The following is a 25,685-nucleotide window of genomic DNA, read 5'->3' as shown; positions in this document are numbered from 1 at the left end:
TGGTAGTATTCAGAGACGACAAATGAATGTCGAAAGACTCCCAGTCCATGTTGTTTATTACTGAGAGGATAAGAATTTATCGATGAACCATTCGAACCATTTCGACAAGCACCTTCGCCGCATGACTCTCTGTAACAGACCACAACACACACAGCATGGACTACATTGCATAATGCAAGATTCCATCCTTACCATTATACTCCTGCGCAAATTATTCACGAATAGGTCCCTAAAAGGAGAGTTATTTTTTGTAGCTAGATTTTGTTTGAAAAAAAATCTCTGGACACTTTGAATCCAAATTCGATCGGTGAATAGTCACCCCTATCAACTCCTAACGGGAATACGTCGAATTACCAATAACCCTGTATACTATTATTGTTACACTTTGATCTCTTAGATTTAAAACTTGTAATATTATATCATGTTACGTTATCATGATGTCTGAATACTGTTGATCATCGACAGCCAGACCTTCGTTATTTACGGAGCAAGTCTATTAAGTTTTTCTTTAAATTCTTGTGGTATTCGCCGTGTCGTTTCCGGCAGTAGTATAGCGCCACCACATGCCAACTGTTGGCTATCGTAAAAACTTTCAGGGTTGGTTAACGTCAATCTATTAAATATTTTTCATGCAGTTTTATAAGCCACTGCGTCAATCCCAAATGAATGGGATAAGGTCAAGCATGATGTTTGAGGGTAATTTAATAAGGTTGGCAACATTGAATCCTCGGCAGTCTCACGACAGTCGACCAGCAGACGGCTACAGCAGCGCCACGGCCGGCCGCGCGTCTACAGTCGCTGTCCGCAGCAGGCGGTGCAGGCGGCGCAGTCGAGGCAGGCCTGAGCGCCGCCGCGGGAGCGCTATCTCTTCCCGCGGCACGGGCCCGACAGCTGCTCCTGGAAGTTGTCGCATTACTTGTGCACTCACAGATTTCACAGGCTATGTGTTTATCTTACTAGTAACTGTTCTGATATTACGATCTATGCGCAACATATGCTTTTTATAGTCTAGTCTGGTGTGAATATAGTGTAATAATTTCTCCGAGTGTTTTAATCTAATATTTATTCAATATAACGATAACAATTAATTATTAATACAATGTAAAATATACACACCCGACTGATCAAACTTAAGATATCGTTCATTTTTTACCGTTTTAAAAATGCATACAAAAAGTCTTTCTATAGTCATTTGTTATGGAAAGACACAGAGCGATATCCGATAACCTCATTCTTTGTCGTGCCCTTATTCCGAAAGAATTTCCAAAATTACGACAAACTCTACAACCAGCCATTTATCTCCTCCCTAATCTACACTAGTACTATAAATGCGAAAGTGACTCCGTCCGTCTGTTGCCCCGTCACGACCAAACGACCGCATCGAAGCAGACGAAATGTAGTATGAAGCAAGCTCGAGCCCCGCGGAAGTTCATAGGCTACGAGCAAGCCGCGGGGCCGGCTGGTCCCCCGGGCCGCACCTGCAGCAGGCGCACGGCCTCCAGCAGCTCGTGCTTGTCGGCCAGCAGGCGCGCCGCGTCGCGCTGCGCGGCGTGCACGCACTGCCGCAGCGCGCTCGCCTCCTCCACTTTGCTGGAAACGGTCCGTCGTAATCGTCATTCGCTTGGTTCCTGGTTCAGCTCGTGGAAATTGATTGGTACTTTTTAGGAGTTTTTGCTTTTGGGTTGGCTCCAAAACTAACGCCCCGAAATATATTGGAGGTATACCGAATACCCCATTACTCGGATCTTATAAAAGCCATTATTTGAGATAGATTACTATAACAAATAATACTGGGAAGTGAGCTCGTATCCTTGACAAATCACTAGCTTACACTTTGCGATGTGGAACTGTCGATTAGGGATATTAGTAAATGGTAATAATAGGCTTTCGTAAGCTCTTGTTAACTGTTTGCAAACAAATACAGGTCGAAAACTACTTACGCCCTCAAATCTCGATTATCCTCAGCTATCCTATTCAACGTGGCCAACCTTTTCCTCAAATCCTCATTTTCCTCGTTCAATCTTTGTATCTCCTCCATCGCCATCTGCAGTTCCGGAGGTGGACTGCTCGGGGAGACAGTTCTCGAAGAGACGGTGGGTCCAAGGTGGACAACGCCTGAAGTGTCTCGGTTTAATCGTAGAGTGGTTAGATCCAGGTCTAAAGGTTGTGGCGGCGGCGAAGATATGGAGCGAGTCGGTCTGTCTTCGACTAGATGTAATTTAACGTTTTCTATTAGCACCTGTAAAGACCGATTTTCAACATACATATAATATTGACAATATGTATTACTCGTTCGTAAAAATTAAAAATCATAATTTTGTCCGCTTATTGATTTTATCGTGTGTTGAATTAAAAACATGTCGTCATATATAACTTTACTTGAGCATTTGATAAGTGATATAAGAAAAAAAAAATACTTTTTTTAAATCTATATTAATTTCACCTCGATGTTAAAATGTATAAACTTTAATATAATAATCTTTATCGATACCAGCACCGAAATTATGACATGAATGACGTGTGCATGCTTACAGGTGATTTGTGAGACAGGTTGTAAGATTTGACCCAACAGTAACAGGGGAGTTAAATAAACGAAGATCTAGGAATCGTTTTACATATAATTGGAACGATATACTTGACAACTAACAATTTCAAAGTGGCTATGAACGGATACATGGATCTAATTTATATTTGAATTTAATGTTATAAAGAAAAATACTGTTAAATAAAAATACAACAAGTTCGATATCAGAAAGTTTACCTCCAGAGGCATGGGCGGTATCACCACCTCGTCCTCGATAAACTCGGACAGCGCCAGGGCCGTGCTCATGTTGAGAGCGATGCTCAACTCTCTGATGCGTGCTTCCAGTATTTCCTCGTACGGAGCTAGACCTACGGGCTCACCCTGTTTTTACAAAGTAAGGTTTTTATTAGTAGCAGTATTTTTTATATATAAATAAAAACATAGACAATTTTTAAATTTTACCAAAGTTAACTGCAAGGGTTTAGAGTTAAGAGGATATAATATGTTTACAAATATACAATTAAATAATAACTAATTATGCCCAAGTGCAAAACATGCACATTCATAATAGATTGATAAATACATTTGTATACCTGTATCGTATATAGAAAAAACAACTAGAGAAAATTAATAGCAAATTTATATCGAACTTATTGTAATAATATAATAAAATCAGAAAACGAGTCAATATTTTAGGAGAGCAGACAATGATATCATTTTCAAAATACAAAACAACACCTCGTCAACTATGGGGTCTAAGAATATATATCCAATGAAACTGTAAGCTTCAACACAACAATACGGGATATTTTTACGCTATAATATCTGTCGAGTGGGCGGTACGCACTCAGACGAGGGGAATTAAAATCGTACGAAAAGTTACCCAGAAGAACCACATTAGAAATTTTACCGAAACATTAATCCGAACATAGAAATTATTTTCTAATCATTAGCAATTACCATTTCATTGACAGCTCTCGGCAGTTCAGTCCGCAGTAGCCTCGCTGCGACGCGCGGCGTCTCGCGAGGTCGCAGGTCGTCGTCACCCGTCGCGGGCTCCGACCAGGCTCGGGCGCGCATGGAAAACTTATTCTGTTGGATGATTAGGCATCAAATGCAGCGACTTTGTAAGTTGTAATACGTATATGCATGCAACAAGCATAATTATATAACTCGTCATAATTATATATGTTAGTAACAATGTTCAAACGAAATACAATAATGGGTAATGTGATTCAGTTTGTTAGTAATGATTTGTTTGTGTTTACGAATGCCGTTCGAATAACTACGTGTATAGAAATCATGCGAAAGCTGTGTTTTTTTTAAATAAGCCATTGAAACAAATATAAGCTTCGATCGCCTTTACGAAATTCTATGCTTACAGATAAAGAGTACAGTGCGTTTTTTATTTGAAGTGAAATGAAACCTAGATTCTTAGAAGTTTAATATACGTTAAATAAATCATAAAATTCCTTTTTTTGGCAAAACGCATAAACTTGAACAAAGGATTTTTAAGATTCGATTCGATCTTTCGGGTGCGGAAGCTGAGGCATAATTCACCAAGCACGTCACAGGGCTGTAACTCTGTGACAGTTGCAAAATATGTATGTATATTTTAAGCTTGTCTACATAGTATAATACAAAACATTCAGCAAGTCGTATCACTGTAAGACATCGTTTTTTTTTTACTAGAATTTATTGATCTACATATTATATGGATGTTAATTTGCATATGTATCTTTCATTGTATTCAGATTTGTTATATTTCCTTATCAATATTATTTTCTATTTCATTAATTAAATATTTAAATAACACTAAGTGTAGATTTACTAAAAGAAAATCATAAAATAAAAAAAATCGTTCATCGAAACACCAACCAAATACAAATACCTTAATTAAATATAATGCGTACATTATGTAAACAAAGGTAACGGTGACGTCACTTTGTTTACATTTATTTACACAAAACTCTGATTTAATTTAATAAATCAAACGGACAAATCTGATAAACTACAATGAGGTGAAATTAAAGAGAGATTAACAAGCTTTGTAACATTTACAGTAACTTAAGCTTGAAGAATAAGAGTAAGGAGTTTTTAAAATTCTGTGGCCTGTTGCTGAAAGGTTGAACAATTGTTGGTTGTTTTAATTAACATATGCCTTTTTGCGTTTCAGCAGTAATACGATTATATTTTAAATTACTCGGTAAATTGGAAAATTTCGTTTACATTTTACTCAAAAATGTATTCAGCAACTTCTGGCACCAGGGCACACGAATTAAAGCAAAATTCACTAAAAACTAACGCGTTTATCATGTCAATTTACTTACTTCATTAAAATTTTGACAGTTGGTATGCCAATCCAGTATTAAAAAAGGCGAATGAATCTTAACGTCAATTATCCCTGAACATCTGCAGAATATTGCTTTCAAATATTACTATATATGTTACCAATTGATTTTGAGAATTGTGAATATTGATAAACCGATTGGATCAATCAATAGTAGTTTAAATACTATAATCTGAGGTGCACAAATTATTGTATATATTTCATGCAAACTAAACGCTTTTTTAAATAATCGTACTTTAGTACGATATACTATGAAGCTTGTGTCAAGATATTGCAGTAATGTCAACAGAAATGTTACAATTCATACCATTCATTAATTACGCTTCGTCCCACACTTAAGGCAGTCTACCTGGTGTTTCTACCTGGTATAATAAGGGGGAGATTGGATAATTTGATTTCCTATTTAAAAATAAAATACACTCATCCACACATGCGAAAGCAACATTTGAATAAATAATTCAATTTAAAACTGCAAATCGAGTGTTGCCACATATTGATTCTGACAAATGTTATTTGTGGCAATAAATGATAAAAAACAGTGTTACGTAATTTATGGATGGCGAGTACTCGAAAGTTTTTTATATTATTTTTTTTTTTTTTTTAAATAAGATTGACATAGCGACTGCAATATCCTCCTAATTTACATTTACACAGACAAAACCCCCTTGGCTACGACACATAACCTCTACATCTAATTGGTTTAACATAATGATACCACTACTGTGTCATGAAACAGTAACGATCTGTCTGATCAGCTGATCGCTTAAATACCTTGAGTCGAATCTTTCTCACGATAGCCGAGCGGGCGGGAGTTGCCATAGAGAAAAAAAAACACACATAGACAACATAGTTAGAAAAGAATGCATTCCATAATATCTTTTCGATTTAGAACAACAGCGACTTCTGATCGTGAGGGGTACGAATAATGAGTTCATAGGAATTAATGTGATCATGCAATTAATAAACCTCTACCATAATGGTTTTACTGAAGTATTATTTATACTTCAGTAAAATAGTTTCATATGTTTAGATGAATGATCAGTATTGTATTATATCATTATATAAAAAATATACTTGCGACTTAAAACTTGAGTCCTTTTCATTTTAAATATTTATGGTATAGCCTTATTTAAAATTGATGAACGGTAAATGACGACATAGAATCAAAAAGGTGATTTCATGCTACGAGTATTTTTTTTAATGATATCTGCCATTGAGAAATGTTTGTTAGATAAGTTAGCTTATTTGTGATATTTTGTGGCGAGTATGTTAAGGAGAGATGTGTCTGGTTCTAGCATGAATGGTGTTTGAATTGATGACATCAAATTTAATTTAGTTGAATATCCGAAAACTAGGTATATCAAAAAATTCTACAGCGTCTTTGAAATTTTTACTGTAATGATAATAATTTTATTTAAAATAAATGTATATTCCTGTGCATATAAAATAGTTAATTAAATGTATAACATGCCTCTGATAAATGATTACGAAGTTCAAGATAAATCTCAACTCTTTTAAGTAAATTTAATTTAACTATTTAAATAATGCAATACTAGTATAAATTTATAATAAGCTTTTTGTTCGAATTTTTAGAAGTCATGTGCATTTTTTGCAATATTATTTTATTATATATAGAGATCTTAGAAGTTCATACCTGGAACTCATCCCAAGGTATGGAAGAGCACTCGTCAGTCTTGAGGTCATCTGCCACAAACCGCATGCAGGACTTAGCGTTCGCGCTTTGCTGCACGAGGTATATGTTGTTCAAACGCAATGTGCACGTCGATATCTTGACCAAAAGAAAATTTCTTTAAATATATTTTTTCTGTTACTTGTTGCTTACATTTTCAGACACACATACACACACAACTATGGAAATAAGCACAGAAGAACTAATAAAAGTTAATAAGATTTAAAAGAGAAAATCATTTAGACGACCTCCGTCGTCGATTAGTGTACACCGGTTTTCATGGGTAAGCCATTCCGAGGTCCCGGGTTCGATCCCGGCCGAGTCGATGTAGAAAAAGTTCATTAGTTTTCTATGTTGTCTTGCTTCTGGGTGTTTGTGGTACCGTCGTTACTTCTGATTTTCCATAACACAAGTGCTTTAGCTACTTACATTGGGATCACAGTAAGTAAGTATGTGATGTTGTCCAATATTATATATTTATTTATTTATTTTTATAATGCTATACATATTCTTTCAAAGACATTTCATAATATTTGTTTTTATTTTCATAAGCTTAATTTTCGCTTTCGATGTAATAATGAAACCGACTTCGATTTTGGTTACAATATCACGCACTCACCATGTCGCGTCGCTTGCAGGAGCTGGTGATGGAGTGGTCGCTGGGGGACGACGAGCGCTCCACCACCTCCGACGCCACCTCCACACCACTCGATAACCGCCCGTGTTCGAATTCCCTGTGAGAAGCATATATACATATAGCCGAAAAAAGTATAGTAGGAAAAAAGATAAACGAACCTTAGATTTACGTATTTCGTGCGATTTGCTAATAACCCAGCTATATTGTGCACTACTAAGAGTTTACGATTAATATATCTTTATTTATAATACAACACTATTGCATTAATTTTACTTCCAAAATTCCAATAACAGTTTCATCGACGTTCAAAACGTCATTTTATCGCAAATCCATAGTTATTATCATAGATTAATCAAGCTCTCGACCAATGGTATCGCGCCAATTTACTGTCAAATGTTGTTTATTTGGCTTTTTTCCTGTTATGGTTGGAATAGAGTATATATGTTCTAATTTAATAATAATAATACAACAAATAATTGTCTAGAATCAAAAGTTTAGCTAAACCCGAAACAAAACCTGTACCTACGAGCAATATTGAAAAATATCAAAAATGTTGCGGTCGATTTTGGTAAAATATAAATCTTGGTTCGATATAATCTTGACCAATAATAAAGGCCGTAGTCCTAGGACTATGTGATTTGGCGAAGAACTTATAACCGTTCTGCACGTGGCAGCGGGCCGCACCTGAAGGCGACGTCGGCGTCGTCGGGCGACTCGGCCGCCAGCCCCACCACGACGTACCGCTCGCTGTCGGAGCTGGCCGTGGACGCGGCGTCGCTGCGCGCGTCGTCGCGCGTCAGCGCGCTGTCCAGCGACGTCACCAGCGACGTCAGCCCGCGCCGCATCGACGAGAAACCTGAGCCACGCGTACCTCCAATTATTAGGTATATTAGTAGTTCACGGTATTATTGAGATAACATGATCTCTTGGTGAATAGTACTTTGACGGTGCGAGATCTTCTCCTCCTAATTGCATTAAAAGTCTAATGTATTTAGTCTTCAAATTTCATATTTTCTATTCATTTAGCTGTACAGAGCATACGACAGTAGCATACCACTAAAATTCAACCCAGGGCTAGGCGGCTGTATCTCGTCAGCGGGCAGAGGCTGAGCGGTGCACACTTCAATGGTACCCTGTGTGGCTAGCACGCCGCTATCTCGGTCCAGCATAGAGGGAGCCATTGTTGCGTCCGACCCTGTGCATGGAAATATCAGACATTAAAATATATACATCAATAGACCTGTTATAAAAGGTACGTGAGCGTAATTACGGACATAAGAATAATATTTAGATTCCGTGTTTGACTCAGTAATATCGACAAAAAAATATATTTATATCTCGTTACGGAAATTTCCCTTCGACCGAAACCACCTTTTACCATTATAAAAAGTGTGATAATTTTAGGTAATATTCATGTGAATTATTGAGTAAGTTATTACCTAATTTCATATCATTGAGGCTGGATGAATCTAGTGGTACACTATCTAGATCCCTGGAAGACTCTTGTCCCGGGCAATTAGTTGGTAAAACCAGTGTCACCTCTACTGCTGGAACAACAAGACCGACTACCAACGACCTGAAAAATAGAGACACATCTTATTAAACATTTGGAATCACTATTTATGGATGCGTTTATTTCCGTAATATGATGACATGGATGACGTGTGTTTTTAAATTCCATTTACTTTTATCTCTTATCAAATCTTCGGACACTTATTTCCCGCAAATGTCATCTCTAGTACAATATTTCTATCTTTTGTTTTTCTACCTTTTATCTCAATTCAATATATAAATATATGGAACTACTTCTTTTAACATATTAATAAACCCATCTACCGGCAAAGGGCAATACTAATCATTGTTGTGTTTTAATTTGAAGAACTAGTAAGCCAGTGTAACTACAGATAGGATAGACATTCTAGAGCTAATGTCTATGGGCAATTGTTATCTATTATATATATATAGTCTACTAGATCAAACATTTTTCTTTTCATACCCCTGGTCAGCTTCCGGCATCCTGCTAGCCTGGTGAGCCAGCCACGCCGTCAGCTCACTGATACGTTCCATCTGTCGCAGAAGGAACAGGAGCTGGTAATGATTGAGCTGGATCCCGCTCAATCCGCACGTCCGGCCTATCACCCAGATCCGAGAGAAACCCTCCTCGAAGCACACCTAGAAAGCCATAAGCTTATAATAAGACCGACACGAGACGAGCATCAAAATCGAGGCGAATAAAGGGACACGTGGGAACGAGTTGCGTTCAAAATGCATTGAGATACGGGAGTCGCGGGCGTACCCAGGCGGTGAGCGGCGTGGCGTCCAGCAGCGGCGAGGGCTTGCAGGCGGTGGCGCGCGCGCCGCAGAAGTCGGCCCACAGCGGCTCCACGCGCGCGCACCACACGCGCCGGCTCTCGCGCCACGTGCGCTCCGCCGCCGCGCCCGCGCCGCGCTCCACGTCGTCCAGGTCTGCGGGCCGCGGGCAGGAGCACGTGTACGCGGTACTTATTGGCTATCACCTTCTACTTTTGACACTCTGAGCTTGATCACGTTTTTAATTTATCTATTCACACACGAAGCCGCGCCCCCTCGCGTTAAATTATTAGTTTAATTTTTAGTACGTTTTCGTACGTTTTAGTGTTTTATATGTGGTGGCTGTCGGTTCTGCGTTAACCATCTAACGAACATAATCTATGATTTCTACAATACCATAATTTTCTGAGCAAATAAAATGAATATAGGATTTATGAATGAATCAATATTACTTGTAAAAAAACTATGCTATATATACAAGATTAAAGTCATCGACAATAGCGTCTCAAAAACCTTGTAGTAAGTTTTAAAAAATAAACGAATAGCACTTACTATCGGCATGCAGCAAAAACTGTTCATGCAAAGGGTCGATGTCGTCGGACGAACAAGGGAATTGTCCTCGATGTACCGTCGTCCTTCGTATTGCAGCTATTATAGACGCAAGATCTGCTCTCGTACCAGCCGTGTCTATAATTTCAAAAACAAATCTTATATGTATGTGCAAAATCAATAGACAATCAAACGCCCAACCAGAGACAAAAAAAGGATTTTCTACAAAATAAGTAAATTCGAATAATACTCACTGGCTCTGGGTGATTCTCGAACATTAGTAAACGTCGCCCTCGCTGTACATATGTGAAGCTCCTTGGGTCGATCTCGTTGCTGCGACACGTGCTCTGGGCCAGCTTCTAGAACAATCTAGAAACCAGAGCCTCAATCGTTTTCAAACTTGAGTACGTTCGTTCGCTCAGCGCAGGTAAGGCGTAACGGCGCGCACCTTGGGCATGATGGCCTCGGTGCGCACGTCGATGTAGGCGGCGGAGTCGTCGGCCGGCGCGTGGTCGGTGACGGCGGCGCCCACGTGCGGCAGGAAGGCGGCCAGCCACAGCAGGCTGGGCACGTCCACCGACACGCGCACCGGGCTCAGCTGCACGTACAGCTTCGGGGACGGCACTTGATCGCAGATCGTTTAAAATGTTTAATCAATTACGCGGTATTTTGAATTACAAATAGAGGGAATTGAAACTGGATCTATTTCGAATGGTGTTAAAGAATTGCTATTAAATATAGTAGAATTTAGTCCATGAAACGGGGTGATTTAACAACAAGCGAAATAAATATATCTACTAAAATTTCTGTTTACCGGGAAAACAAACATCCCCAGGGTAGTAGAAAAATGTGAGTTCAGCGTGCAGCAGGCCAGCGTCGCCCGGTAAGGTCGCTTTTTCCGCGCTCACCAAAGGCCGCGGCGCTTCGCGTGACTTGGATCCTGTCGATACCTACATAGGGAAATTTGAATCTTGTAAATAGTCTGTTGTATTGTCTATGATTTAAAAAAGGTGAAATAGTCTACTAGTATAACACTTACACTAAACTTGTGGGTCCAAGCCCGTGAAATCGCATCGCATCGCATTGCATAAGTTTCTTGTGCTTGATTTGTATTTATTATTCATCGGTGGTAAAAGATCAGATCGTGAGATAATCTGCCACAAGTGTATCCACCAAACCGTATTCAAATAGCGTCGTGGAAAAGCTTTTAACATTCTCTTCAAAATGGAGAGGATGTCTTGGCCCAGCAGTGGGACATGTAATGGCTGTTATTTGTTTATTTTTTTTACTTTAAAAGAGGGGAAGCCAACTAAGGGATCTCTTTAAATAAATATGAATGCTTATTAATATTTCAAAATAAGGATACGGTACGGTTTTACGGTTAACTAATTTAAAAGTACACACACATATTAGCCAATAATTCAAGGTCAAGGCAAGGTTCTGATTTAAATATCCCTACGTTCGTACAATGTACGATACACATCCGTTCTTGACCATGATGACAAAAAAAATCAAGTTATATGAAACGCAATCATATATTAGGAAGGTTAAATTAAATTATAAAAAAAAAGTTTTTACCTTATAAACGGTGAAATCGTCTATCCTGAGTATGAGACAAGTAGTCATCAACTTGCCGAGCTGCTGAAGTATTCTCGTTCTAGTGGGTGATGCTAAAACAACAATAATGTCCAATTAATGTAAAATTGTCAAAGACAATAAAAAAATATTTAGTTGTAAACAATTACACAGACAAAACATGTTCTTATTGATTAAAAATATGCACGGGTACATTAAGAACGGTAAAAAATTTTTTATTAAATCATTTTTCTTCCACACTATTATGAATAAAGTGCGCAGTACTGGAGTTACTAATTTAGCTGTATGTATTTGAATGGTTGATTTTTTATAAATATGGTGTACCAACGAAGAATCGAGAACTCACCGGCCGAGGCCTGCGCGGCGGTGGGCGTGGGCGGCGCGGGCGCAGCGGGCGCGGCGGGCGCGCGCGGCGGGACGCCGTTGCCCACGGGCTCGTCGCCGCGCTCGCTCTGACTCGTCTGCACCCCGACAGGTATTTTTTTTTTTTTTATAAAATAGGACTTTTTAGGGTTAATTTAGATTTTATATTCGGTAAGAAAAAGTAGCAGGACCTCAATATTACCTCAAATTGAGACTTTAGACCCAGGGAAAGTTGTATAGTAAATATAAAATTTTGTCAGTCTGTGTGGGTGTTTGCTGCTATCTTGAAAAAAACGTAGTGCATTCGTAGGAAATTATATTTTCTTCGTATTATATTCGAAAGTCTTTACCTATAGTTATACTTTTCGCATTTTGGACGGATGACAAGACCAATTGTTGTTGTATCAAAGATAATGATAAAAATAGTAATTATCAAGCTGATTGACTACCAAATTTTTCATAAATTTATCTTATATTTTTGTCGCAAAATAATACTCCACCAACTATAAGTAACAATTGAGATGAACAGTTTTCAAATTAAAATTAAATACATTTTCAAACAAGGAGTACCGTCACCCTTGGAACTAATATGTTATATATCTTGTCACTGATCAGAGTGATAGATTACCGGATGCTGTATCTATCACGGCGAGTATGCGCATAATTTTACTATAAGAACAAATTTCAAGATTTTGCATCTATCTTTATATCTATATTACTCTACCTTGGCACTAGGTGTCATGGGTCTAGGATCCAAGGTTTCCAGCAGAGTAGTGCAGAAGGAAGACAATGCTTGTGACAGCCACTGACTGTGAGGGGTGGCCGCTTCCCTGAATTTCGAGGATAATATGGTCATAATAATATCTTTGTAGTAGTAAAGATTACCATACAATATAATATCTAATTTTACTAAAGAGTATTTATTGTTGGTATTACCTATATCCTCGCCAGTGCCGTCTATCGTTGGAAGCTTTATGGTAAGGGAACAAGTCGGCTTGCATACTGACGAGAGTCACTTGTAGCGCCCCGCCATTCGCAAGCTGCGGCATTTCTGATCTACCCACTGTGTATAAAAAAAAATGTTTCATTTTTTACCTCGAGTTGCATTTCGAGCATTGTACTGATTGAAATGATGAGAATATGTACTGATTACATGAACAAACTTACGTCCAGGATCGTCACACAAGTGCAGGTCTATCCGCGGCGCAAGCAAATGGTAGGAGGTTTCTCTGACGTCATGTTTCGCGAACATACGAGCTAATATGTCTTTATCGCCAGACGTTGGACGGCTGTGGATCTGATCAAGGGGTTCTTCGATCTGAAAGAAAATTATGATATTAAATTTAAGTTGCACTAATAATACCAGCTATTTGATTTCGATTTATTTATTGAAAATGTCAACTTACAGGAAAGTAAATTATATACTATCACCCCAAAATTTCAGTATAAGTTCCTTTTTTAAATGATATCATCGCTTTGAACAAGGCTTACTAGGTGGCGGCTCGGTTCCATCCACCTTAAACGACGGAGCAAGTTCTTCAGCTATATTATAATATTCGACATTCGTGCGCGTGGCCGGCTCGGTGGCGCGGCGGACGGGCCGCTAGCGAGCCGCGAGTCAGTCAGTCGAGTGTCACCTTGTGCGCGGCCTTGGTGCGCGTGGCCTGCTCGGTGGCGCGGCGGACGGGCCGCTAGCGAGCCGCGAGTCAGTCAGTCGAGTGTCACCTTGTGCGCGGCCTTGGTGCGCGTGGCCTGCTCGGTGGCGCGGCGGACGGGCCGCTAGCGAGCCGCGAGTCAGTCAGTCGAGTGTCACCTTGTGCGCGGCCTTGGTGCGCGTGGCCTGCTCGGTGGCGCGGCGGACGGGCCGCTAGCGAGCCGCGAGTCAGTCAGTCGAGTGTCACCTTGTGCGCGGCCTTGGTGCGCGTGGCCTGCTCGGTGGCGCGGCGGACGGGCCGCTAGCGAGCCGCGAGTCAGTCAGTCGAGTGTCACCTTGTGCGCGGCCTTGGTGCGCGTGGCCTGCTCGGTGGCGCGGCGGACGGGCCGCTAGCGAGCCGCGAGTCAGTCAGTCGAGTGTCACCTTGTGCGCGGCCTTGGTGCGCGTGGCCTGCTCGGTGGCGCGGCGGACGGGCCGCTAGCGAGCCGCGAGTCAGTCAGTCGAGTGTCACCTTGTGCGCGGCCTTGGTGCGCGTGGCCTGCTCGGTGGCGCGGCGGACGGGCCGCTAGCGAGCCGCGAGTCAGTCAGTCGAGTGTCACCTTGTGCGCGGCCTTGGTGCGCGTGGCCTGCTCGGTGGCGCGGCGGACGGGCCGCTAGCGAGCCGCGAGTCAGTCAGTCGAGTGTCACCTTGTGCGCGGCCTTGGTGCGCGTGGCCTGCTCGGTGGCGCGGCGGACGGGCCGCTAGCGAGCCGCGAGTCAGTCAGTCGAGTGTCACCTTGTGCGCGGCCTTGGTGCGCGTGGCCTGCTCGGTGGCGCGGCGGACGGGCCGCTAGCGAGCCGCGAGTCAGTCAGTCGAGTGTCACCTTGTGCGCGGCCTTGGTGCGCGTGGCCTGCTCGGTGGCGCGGCGGACGGGCCGCTAGCGAGCCGCGAGTCAGTCAGTCGAGTGTCACCTTGTGCGCGGCCTTGGTGCGCGTGGCCTGCTCGGTGGCGCGGCGGACGGGCCCGGCGAGCGCGGCGGCGCAGGCGAGCGCGGCGCGCAGCTGTCCGTCCGTCAGCGCCCACGCTAGCGGCTCCGGGCGAAGCACCAGGCGTGACCCCAGCACGGCGCAGTCTGCAGGAGAAATAGACTTATATTATCGAATTACTTAGATACGTTCAATTGTACTCTTTTTTAACTTCTATGCAAAAGTGCACTCGATGAGATTTGCGTATGAATGCGTATTTAATAAGTATACCAACTAGTTAACTGTGAGACATACCGTAGTTAATTAACAAAATCATTTTTTATGGAATATAATAGCCTCGTACCTGATGGGCTATCGTTTTGCAATCATATTTCAGAAACCTGCCGATTTTTTTAAGCATTAGAGTCTTTGTTAGTCTGCATTGGATCAATTTCCGATTCCAATGAAGTGTTTCTATACAAACTTTTATCCCCGATTTCACCCTCTTACTTAGGTGACTAATTTTCAATTGCTGTTACAAGTGATAAGCACAAACAATAATATAGAAAATATTTATAATATCAAAAACCTTTCATTAAATTTTTCATCCTCTATTTAACCTTCTTGTGGGGTGGATTTTTAATAACCAGCAGATGCCTAAACATCGATTTCCATTTTACTAACATAAAAAATATCGGATTTCCATCCAAAATCTCAACCTTTGTGGTGATGAAGTTTTAAGAAAACTGTCTTTAACTTATTTAAGAAATCGTAAATACAGATATTCAATATTCATCATCAATTCAAACATCACATTTGACGAATATCCATACAAACTTTAACCCCCTATTAAGCCCCTTTAAGAGATGAAGTTTGAAAAATTCTTCCATAATGCTCATCTACGTAAGGGATTCCTGTGCAAAATTTCATCCTGTTAAACATGTTTAGACTGAGCAGCCATTTTAAAACAGTATTAAAAAGAAGATGAACTAACCAGATAACCGTTTCTTAATAACTATCCGACAGTGCGTATTCCCGAGTAGCAGCCGCAGAGGAGGAAGGTTGGCTGCTGCAACGCCGTGGGCCTTCGCCTCTATTCGGGCGCTTTGCCATTCTAATTCCTACAATAATACATTACATCGATCAACACACTATAAAAAAGTATAACTGTAGGCAGATTAAATATACATTAAATGATTTGTAATAAAACTGAGTACCTTAAATATAAGTAATTGGCCAGTGTCAGGTGATTTGATTCTAGTCAGTCTTAGATCACCCTTTCTGCCCTCTGGTGTTCTGGATTCCACGGTCACCCTAGAGATCTGAAGGCAAAATATTATGACCATCTAAATGAAAGGTGCGTACATAAGATAGTACGTAATGTCAGCGTTATATAAATAACTTCAATATGATTGACCCTGCATTTTCAAACATCTAGTTAACCGTTAACCGCATCGGGAGAAGACTTATTTAGGAACAACGCCGTCTTTTTCTACCCAAAAATTTCTCAAGACTACTCCTTCGTTCATCAGACAGCATTTTTTTCATGTATCTATATATGATAAAAAAATCGCCTTTGGAAGATGTATAAGAGTGTTTGGAATATTATTATTTTTAATCGTCGACGCTATTATTAGCTCACTGCTTAGAAGTTTCTTTTTAGAATATTTGCACAATCGTAACTTATTAAGAAGATATGTCCTTACTCGTTTGTCAAAACTCAAGTCACTTAGAACAGACATTTTCTATTTAGATATACTTATTCATTTAATAGTTGGGGTATTTTCCATGAGGATATTCATACCATATTTAATACATCAAGTGAGGTATTATCAAATACGCCTTAAAACAATAGCTGCAGTCAGAGCTGTTTTTTTTTTCTAATCCATTCATTGCGTTATGAGTCACAACTTTTTAAAGTTTACGACAGCGCTCAGGTCAGAGGTTCATTTTTTTCTGACATAGAGCGCTAGAAGCTAAAATAAATTTAAATTGAAAATAAGATGAAATAATCTTATAATATATTACAAATATTTTTTAAGAAAAAAACATATAGTTAAGACCTCAATGTTAATAATTCTTACGTAAATATATATATTTTTTAATATTAAGTTTAATTTAATTTCACAAGTATATGGTCTTCATTTATAAAGGAGAAAGGAATTATAAAAACAGTTAAGATATTATTCTTAATATATTGTGTTTAAAACTGATTTACCTGAACACTACTGGTGAAGGCGTCACATTTGAACTCTATTTGAACTTGATTCACAGCCACGGATATGCCATCTATTACCTTAAATTGAAACATATGTAAATATTATATTAAAACACATATTAAGTTGTTAAAATATTCAACAAAACAAAATGATTTTTTTTATTCTAGAAAATTTATGGGTTGACTTATATTTAAGAATACAATCGTTTGAAGTTTAAATATCGGTGTCAGCGTCATCGCTATCGACTGATGACATAACTATTATATAAAACCACAAAGGAGATATTGTGTTTGTTAAGAAAAATCATTCACTTAAGAGGACAGTCCTTGCGGAACGCCTAAATAGCGCTTACTGTTTTCGAAATATCTTAAAACTGGAGCATTGATTATGGATGAAAAAAAACATTCAGTATCTTAATAGATAGATCTCAAGTTTCACCGCATGATATTTATAAAATTTGTATTAATAACTCAGTAAATTCATCGTCAACATCACTCCAAACACTGAAATCGACCTTTTCTATTAACGTTTTTTAAGCTATTTAGCTGCTAGTTTATACATGTATTTTTGGTTAAATGGGGACACAAAAGTATAAATAATAAGTTCACCGTGTTAAATTTCTATTATATCACATAATATTATAGTATTTTTTATTTAAATATTGCTTACTTTTTGGCATTCGTCGTCCATACTTTTTAGTATGGAGAAAATCATTTGACGGTTTTGACTTATTATTCGACATCGCTGTCAATAAATTTTCAGTCCCTCCCCAGATCTCAAGGTGGGAGCACGTCAGTTTTTATTTCGAGCCGAGTCTTATAATTTCGCGAATCGTCTACGCACACATAGACAAGTTAGCATAAGGGTGGGGCGCGAGTGTCGTGGGATGCAATTGTTAATTTTTACTTTTCAAGATTTATCGACTATTGGTCAAGTCACATATTATTAAGTTAGTTCTTTGATAAATAAATATTTTTGTAATAATTAATAAAAATTGAACGATTTTAATTGGCTTTTTAATTACCCTGTATGAATCTACCCCATGGCGTACGAATTTACCGCATTTACTGTACGAACGTACCCCTACCATACCAATACGTGGGGTACATTCGTACAATTATTTTCTGTAGAAAAAAGCCTATAACCCTTTAACCTTTTGTCATAAGAATTTTGGACTTTTTTAACAAACTATAATATATTTGTTACACTTAAGCACATAAACTAGGTAAATACGACAATTAATCACATCGTAAAAAAATAAAATCTGAAAAGTGTACGAAGGGTAACTATTTCCCCTAATGTCGAATTAAAAGTACAAAATTATAAGGATGAACATAGTGAATACCCGAATGAACCTGAATGTAATGTAATTTTTGCACTATCCTGCTTATTTTTTTCTCTTAATACGAAATTTAAAACAAACGCCAACTCATACTCAAACTCATGTCGTTTAGTTCGTCTGCTTAATTCCTAATTATTTAAATGCTTAATTAAAATAGTGCATAGTGCTAAGCAAAAACGGTTGATATACATTCCATTTTGTACTGATGCTATACTTAGTTAGTACCTTTCATGACCAGATACCGTCAGCGGGCCGCCCCCCTGATTTTTGTGTAATATAAAATAATTTTAATTGACTTGTTTAACCAAGAAGATTTATGTCTTTAGTTAATTAAAAAAAAACTGATTAATATTTACCTCCATTATTTTTATTTATAAAATTTAAGTAAGTGATTATTTAATGTGTCTTAACGCCCTAATTCGTTATACCTACCAACCTTAAAATATCCAGAAAATAATTATTTAGTTAGAGGAGAGCAGTAGAATCAATAAAAATCATAATGTATATGAGGCATCTTAATGCACTCTGACCGCACCCTATGCTAACAAATAATTTATAATTATATTTGCGAGTGACAACCTTATAGCTAATACATTACTCATAAATAAATGTATTTTTATAAATCCTACGTTATGAACGCGCAATGAAAATTTAATTTATTCGTTGCAACGAAAACAAGCAACTAATTGTCTAGGGGGTGCGTACGATACACTGCACAATGCAAGTGTATTATTGGAAAGTACCTATGTGTGTGTTCTAAAATAAATTCCCACGCTGACAAACTATGCTCTTAAGAAACTACGATCTCAAAATTTAAATTACTTTTATTTATTATACCTTGTGTATATAACTGTATTTCCCCGGTATGGGCATGGCACCAGCCGAGCCCGGGTTCATGACGCGAGGCTCTGTACATACTTCTAGAGCGATGTGCACTTCGTCTAGATTCTGAAACAAATAAATTATTATTAAAAATGACCTTATAGAATTAACCATACATAATACAAATATATTCAATCGTTGTAATCATTAATAAAAAAAAACTGTTATGTTTGCGGTAGAGTAGATAAACCCAATCTGTACCAAATTCAAAACTTTAGCTAAATGGCAGTAACTTTACGATATAATTACTCATGAGCTCACTAGAATAAAGTATATTATGAGATTTTTTCTGTATGCATTTGTTCCTTAGCACTATTAGTCTAAAGTCACGTTCGTATTTATACTTAACTTTTCTACTAGTAGGGTACTGTCGCTGTATTTATTCTCTAAACTACTTAGCGGTATCGAAGTGCAGTGCGTGTTTAAATAGTACCCAGCTAACAGCCGACAAATTTTATTAAATAAAAATGAACAATAACCAAAATTAATTTAAAGTATTATAAGTGAGTCTTGATTGATTGATGAACGTAAAACAATAATTATTTACGGAAATATTTTCTTAATTTTTTTTAATTAAAAAGAATATTTATTATCCATTTTTACATCTATACTAAATGGTTACGAGGCCATATCGGCCCGTGTCGGCCAGGTGATGAGTGCGCATCACGCATCTATAACATAGACTTCAGTGAAACCTTAGTTTATACTTTTAATACAAATTCTATGCCCTTCGATAAATCTTTGACTCAACTGAAATTACGGTAACAGCCTGCAAATATCCCACTGCTGGGCTAAGGCCTCCCTTTGGAGGAGAAGGTTTGGAACATATTCCACCACGCTGCTCCGATGCGGGTTGGTGGATACACATGTGGCAGAATTTCGTTGAAATTAGACACATACAGGTTTCCTCACTATGTTTTCCTTCACCACCGAGCACGAGATGAATTATAAACACAAATTAAGCACATGAAAATTCAGTGGTGTTTGCCTGGGTTTGAACCCGTAATCATCAGTTAAGATGCCCGCTTTCTAACCACTGGGCCATCTCGACTCTGATATTACGGCCTTGATGTTACTTTATGCAATATCAAGGTTGAATGAGAGTATTGGCGTTTCGAATTTAGCGTCATTGTTGTCTAAATTAGTATAGAGAACATAGACTATTTATAGGTAATGCGTTTTGCCTATTAGGAACGTGTTTATTAATTATCTACTTTCTTTGATTGATTTAAATACTCAAAATACCTTATAATCCGAATACGGAATACGCTCCAAACCTTCTCCTCAAAAAAAAAGGAGAGGACGCCTTAGCCCAGTAGTGGGAAATGTACAGGATGTTAATGCAACATCAAGGCTGGACGATTTTGACGAAACGTTGATTAAAATACATTATTCAAAACTCGCTACAAGTTCTGTTCGCTTTTCTAAGTTCATTGCTTTGGCAATGGTGTATTCCTTGTTACCTATTTTGAATATAAGATTTTACAATCTCGTCATCTTTGAATTCTAAATGAGGTTTTATATCTATTAATAGAATCAACAACGTCATTTATCTAAAAGCTGATTATTGCGGCTTATCGTCTTATATACTCGCATTAGTTGACTTAGTAACAAAGGGAACCAGGTAGATCCTATGCAATAATTAACGCGAACATATATCCAAACATGATCAGAACCATCTCAAGCTATTTTGGGGCCCTTGGGCACACATGAATCAGGAGCCCCTTTGCTAGATATTTACTAAAATTAAATATCTGGCAAAATATTTAACAAAAACCTTTTTTTTTTATTTTAAAAAATCGTCTGCCATGTAGAAATAATTGGTGGTACAAAAAATATTCATAGCAGTCAACTTGTGAGAGAAATTGTAGGTTCTTCGGAGCCCCTTTAAAATGGGGGCCCTTATGGTAACGACGGTAATGAACATGATACAACTATAATATACTTTTTTATCAGAAAAGCTTTAAGAAACTAAATATAAGAAAGAATTTTCTAGGGTCGTATCGATTCCCATTGGACTTTAAGAATCGCTTCACGATTGATATCGGAGATTACGTATTTAGTTAAGAAACCGAATAGATTAATGTTATTTTATTTATTATAACAGTACCACCTATCACACCGTTGGTTGCCTGGAAGAAACCGCTATGTAGCAATAAGGTCGTCAAAATTGTATGCTACTTCCATTTAGGCTGTAATCCATGTTTTGTTTTTTTTTGTTTTTTTTTTACTCTTTGTGGTGTACAATCAAGTCTAAAGTAAAATAATAAAATATACCAAAAATAACATAAATTCTTATTTCAACTACGAATCGGTAGTTCTTTCAACATAAGATCTAAATAGCATCTTAGATTTATGAAATCACGATTAAAAAAAATCTATGAAATCGAAACAACAAAAAACACTAAAAGTATCACGCCATTCAGCTTTTGTTGAGTCACTTTGAAATATTATGTTTCGAACACACTCCGATAATAAATCTTCGTGTTTCCTCTATTCTACGTGACAATGGCGTTATAACCAGTAAAATATTGGCACTAGTACTATTGGCACCAATGAAAAAATATAATTTGTAACAACAAAATCATTTTATACTTGATTATTTTACTTACGAACACGAACGTCTAATTTTAAGCGCTTTATGCTAAACATGCAAGCATGAGTTTCAATGTACATATAATTAGTGAATCAACTTTTGTATACCTACGTTATTTACTAACGGATATTGCAATCAATATTTTCTCCTCTCTATGTATGTATGTGTATGTATATATATATATATATATATATACACAAACACACATATGTGTCTGTGTATGGATGAGTGTGGGTAATTTGCAGTACCAATACATCTTTATCAGTTTATTTTTGTAGCATATCACGAGAATGCGTTTACTCAAAAAAAATACATGAAAAATTCTAAACTTTAAAACTATGGTAATTTATATTAATGACATGAGTTTAATCGTTTTCGTATATTTACAGTAATATAGATTTTTATTAATGAAACGGTGACTATCATTGTATACAATGACTCGAGGTTGAAATGTAAATTAACAACACTCAGTTTCCGACTTCGGGTCGGACAAAGTTAGTACATTCTTCCTGGGGCAAGGTTATTGTTTCTATAATAAGATTTTACAGTTATTTTTAACTAAGCCTATTAAAAAATTTAAAGCTAAATAAAAAAAAAGTTAAATAAGGCATATTACTCAATACAAGGATATCTAATATTCTAGGCAGAATATATGTATATAAATTAATTGATAATCTGTAATTAAAATGTTGGAAACGAGTAACTATTGAGTTTATTGCCAGTTCTTCTCAGTTCAAACCACTTTCCGAACCAGTGGTAGGTTTAACATTTAATTTAACATTTAATTTAACACTGTATCATGACGAAGTGTTTTTATGAGCCTACATGAATAAACAATAAAGAATAGAATATTTAAGACTGCCTGAAATGATTATTAAATTTTTTCCGATTCGCAATCCTTATAAAGTATGATTTGTATCAATAGAATATATAAAATGTAATAAAATAAGTATTCAAAAATACCTCGCATACTAGCAACAACTGTAAATTTACTATGACTTCACCTTAACTAAGTTAAATTAAACACAACTTCTGTTTAATTTTCATGGTATTGTTTAACTTTTGGATAAATATTTAGTGTGGCACAAACCTGTAGGCAAACGTTAGCATTAATTAAACATCGTATTAGTAAGTGGAACGCAATATATCTTATCGCGGAATAGTTTACGTAGCATACAAATATAACACGGAAGTTTAAAGATAAGAAATTAGCATTTTCTTATGAAAGGTAACATACATCACCAGTCTATAACTAACCGTTTGATTGAATACAATGTTGTCTGTTGGTGTTCATTTGTTGTTTTACATCGACCACATTACCCACCCACCCGGAAAAGCATTCCCAAGTAGGTTTTAATTCAGACCCACAGACTGTCGTTAAAGTCAGAAATATTTTTATGCAGTTTATACTACACCACCCCCCATATAGTTTGATTAGGAGTAAGTTAATGAACATGATGTATTTTTAAATGAAAAACGTAGGTGGATGTGCAAATGGCTCTAAGTGGTCACTGACGCCTATAGACATTGTCACCATAACAAATTTAAACCACTTACTTACATTACCAATGCATCACTAACATTGGGAACTAAGATATAATGTCCCTTGAAGGGTGGGCCAGTTTAACTACATTGACAATGGCTCACTCATCCTTAAAACTGGAACGTGAAGAATAATTGCCTCTTAGCGGTAGAATTTATAATGAGTGGACCACGTGGTACCTACTCAGATGGGCTTGAACAAAGCCGTACAAACATGTACCTTATACCATAGTATTATTTAAGTGCTAGACTATTTTATCTATTTTATCCTTATTGCGTACAAAATATGCCTCCAATCCATTCCTATACCTCAACAATATGTTTCATAATCATGAAAAAATCACAGGAGAATTAAATAAATCTAAGTGAACTTATTGTGGGTACCACCCCGTGGGTCTTAGCATGATTTTATAAAAGTCAAACTTTCTCTAAATTGGCTATCAAGCACAAAATTTTATTTTCCTATTGAACTGCACCTGATATCATTGGGTTTAAACAAATAAATAAACTCAACAGTTTTATGTATATTATGACGAATATACCAATGATGTTTTCCTCATATCAATACCTTTTCCTTTATCTTCATTATATTTTAGTAAAAATGATTATGAGTTTAAAAAGCTAATTAAATTTTAAATAACTAATTATTAGAGTTATTAACTTGAATCCATATTAGTGAAACACTATTAACTTGTTTATGTAAATAGTGAATAGAAAAAAAAAACCAACTTTATTATTTATATAACAAAAATAAGACAATTGTATTGAATATCACAATCACACTAGTGATTGTTGTAATATAACAGCTATTCTATTGTGTATTGAGCGTGCTTTACTCATTGTTACTTGCAAATATTGATTGTCATGACAAATTTAGACTTGTTGAATATTTCATCACAAATGTTTCATGTGAAGAAGACACACTAATTATATATAATACTTATCGTATTATAAGATATAGTATATTTTATCAATACATATCTATTTATTTGTAGAAAATTTAAAACATTATCAATTTATTTATAAGCCTATTTAATAAAAATATTAAATTGTATGATAACATATTTCATTTCATTGAACTGTAGTTATTATCTTTTATAATAATAATGCTTATAGATTATTCAAATTGTAAATAGATAAATAAACAATTTTGACATTGCAGTGACATGATAATCATCATTGGTCGAGATCTTGAATGCTCTATGATATTACAGATCCATTCATCTGAGTTTTAATCTGTTAACTTTCAAAGTAAAATTCAAATAAATATAAATAGTTTAGTAGAATTATGTTGTTGTTAATATATGAATTACAATATATCTATACAGACCTGTTTGTATTTATATAGCACAGCTCTTTGCAAATCTCATGGAATACGTAAATGTAGTATTTGTTCAGTTTTACTCCTTATTTGATTGGTATAGCTTTTATTCTATGGATATTATATATAATTAATTATTAATGATTTCTCACCAATACAATAGGAACTGTTTTAAGTTTGGTCCACTGTATCCTGAATGACGCTCGGTTGCATCTCGCTGAGGTCAACCGCACCCAGCCAGGAAGTTCCAGCAAATCAGTTAACAAATCTTCATCTAGTGTTAGATCTTGCAGCTCGCCAGACCCTCTTAGAGCTGAGAGAGAGATCTGCTCTGGTGATAAATTCTTTGTGTACCTAAATTTAATATACAATTATTTATAAATATGTGAAGAATATTCTATCACTGTAATTATTAAAGTTTAAGAAAATGAAGCACTATTTATATTTTACTATTGTTATATATACTTCAATTCAGTTTTTGTATCATCTATTATTTCGTATTATTCTTGCATTTTTATCTTTTTAAACCTGAGGATTTTTTCGAAACAAACTTTTTGGTACATTTATAAGTAGAATAAAAAACACAGTTAATAGTTATTTGAAAAGGGTAAGTGAAGGTGAAACTTTATATAATTTAAATGTATATTTGTTTCTAAATATATAGTGTGAACACATTGTTATTTTATTAAATTAGAGTTTGGATTAATATATTTCTTTTATATATTAAAATACACGTCCAACAGCGTACCTCGATAGATGTTTCAGCAGTTGATTCTTTATTATAGTTACCATATTGAAGTTTTTGTATATAGCAAAATATTAGACGCAAATTTTAACGAGAAATCATTATTTTACACTATTAATTTTCTCTGCCCATTCAAAGATATTTTCTTTCTTCTACGTTTATGAATGACTGGTGAATGAATTTGTGAATTGATTGTCAATAATGACAACAGGACCAGCTGGGCGAACACTCTATTGTGACTTACACAAATAATGAGCTAACATAAAAATTAGAGCTTTGTTTTACTATTTTCTAATTCAAATAAATAAAACTCGATTTTTTGAAATTATATGCAATGTAATGCAACGAAAGTAAAATCAAATTTTAACAAAAATATATCCCATATTGTCAAATTCCACTCATTCGCTGTCGCGTGTAATG

General features: G+C 36.9%; 1 protein-coding gene across 3 annotated transcripts; it reads right to left on the bottom strand.

The window, feature by feature from the left end:
• Positions 1 to 513: 513 nt before the first annotated feature.
• LOC113398138 (uncharacterized protein) lies at positions 514 to 25,456 on the bottom strand. 3 transcript variants are annotated; one of them, XM_026636736.2, is made up of 29 exons: positions 25,269 to 25,456; positions 24,673 to 24,874; positions 19,017 to 19,127; positions 16,837 to 16,914; positions 15,836 to 15,940; positions 15,613 to 15,739; positions 14,625 to 14,785; positions 13,187 to 13,337; positions 12,956 to 13,082; positions 12,744 to 12,849; positions 12,003 to 12,117; positions 11,639 to 11,730; positions 10,875 to 11,010; positions 10,509 to 10,684; positions 10,315 to 10,429; positions 10,064 to 10,198; positions 9,498 to 9,667; positions 9,198 to 9,373; positions 8,641 to 8,777; positions 8,256 to 8,396; positions 7,886 to 8,057; positions 7,184 to 7,298; positions 6,529 to 6,663; positions 5,646 to 5,657; positions 3,485 to 3,616; positions 2,762 to 2,905; positions 1,941 to 2,239; positions 1,479 to 1,590; positions 514 to 897 (listed from the first exon to the last, which is right to left on the bottom strand). In XM_026636736.2, exons 1-29 carry the CDS (start codon positions 25,310 to 25,312, stop codon positions 862 to 864), a joined length of 3,762 nt encoding a protein of 1,253 aa, XP_026492521.2. In that variant the 5' UTR covers positions 25,313 to 25,456; the 3' UTR covers positions 514 to 861. The 3 variants fall into 3 exon arrangements, with proteins under 3 accessions (XP_026492521.2, XP_026492522.2, XP_064074519.1); XM_026636737.2 differs by lacking the exon at positions 5,646 to 5,657; XM_064218449.1 differs by lacking the exons at positions 14,625 to 14,785; positions 15,613 to 15,739; positions 15,836 to 15,940; ... (2 more) ...; positions 24,673 to 24,874; positions 25,269 to 25,456 and adding an exon at positions 13,657 to 13,703.
• Between the last annotated feature and the right edge of the window lie 229 nt (positions 25,457 to 25,685).

Source organism: Vanessa tameamea, chromosome 22 (genome assembly GCF_037043105.1).
Source record: "Vanessa tameamea isolate UH-Manoa-2023 chromosome 22, ilVanTame1 primary haplotype, whole genome shotgun sequence".
Lineage (NCBI taxonomy): Eukaryota > Metazoa > Arthropoda > Insecta > Lepidoptera > Nymphalidae > Vanessa > Vanessa tameamea.
The sequence above is the reverse complement of the archived record's forward strand: the minus strand, read 5'-3'. Positions and strand labels throughout refer to the sequence as shown.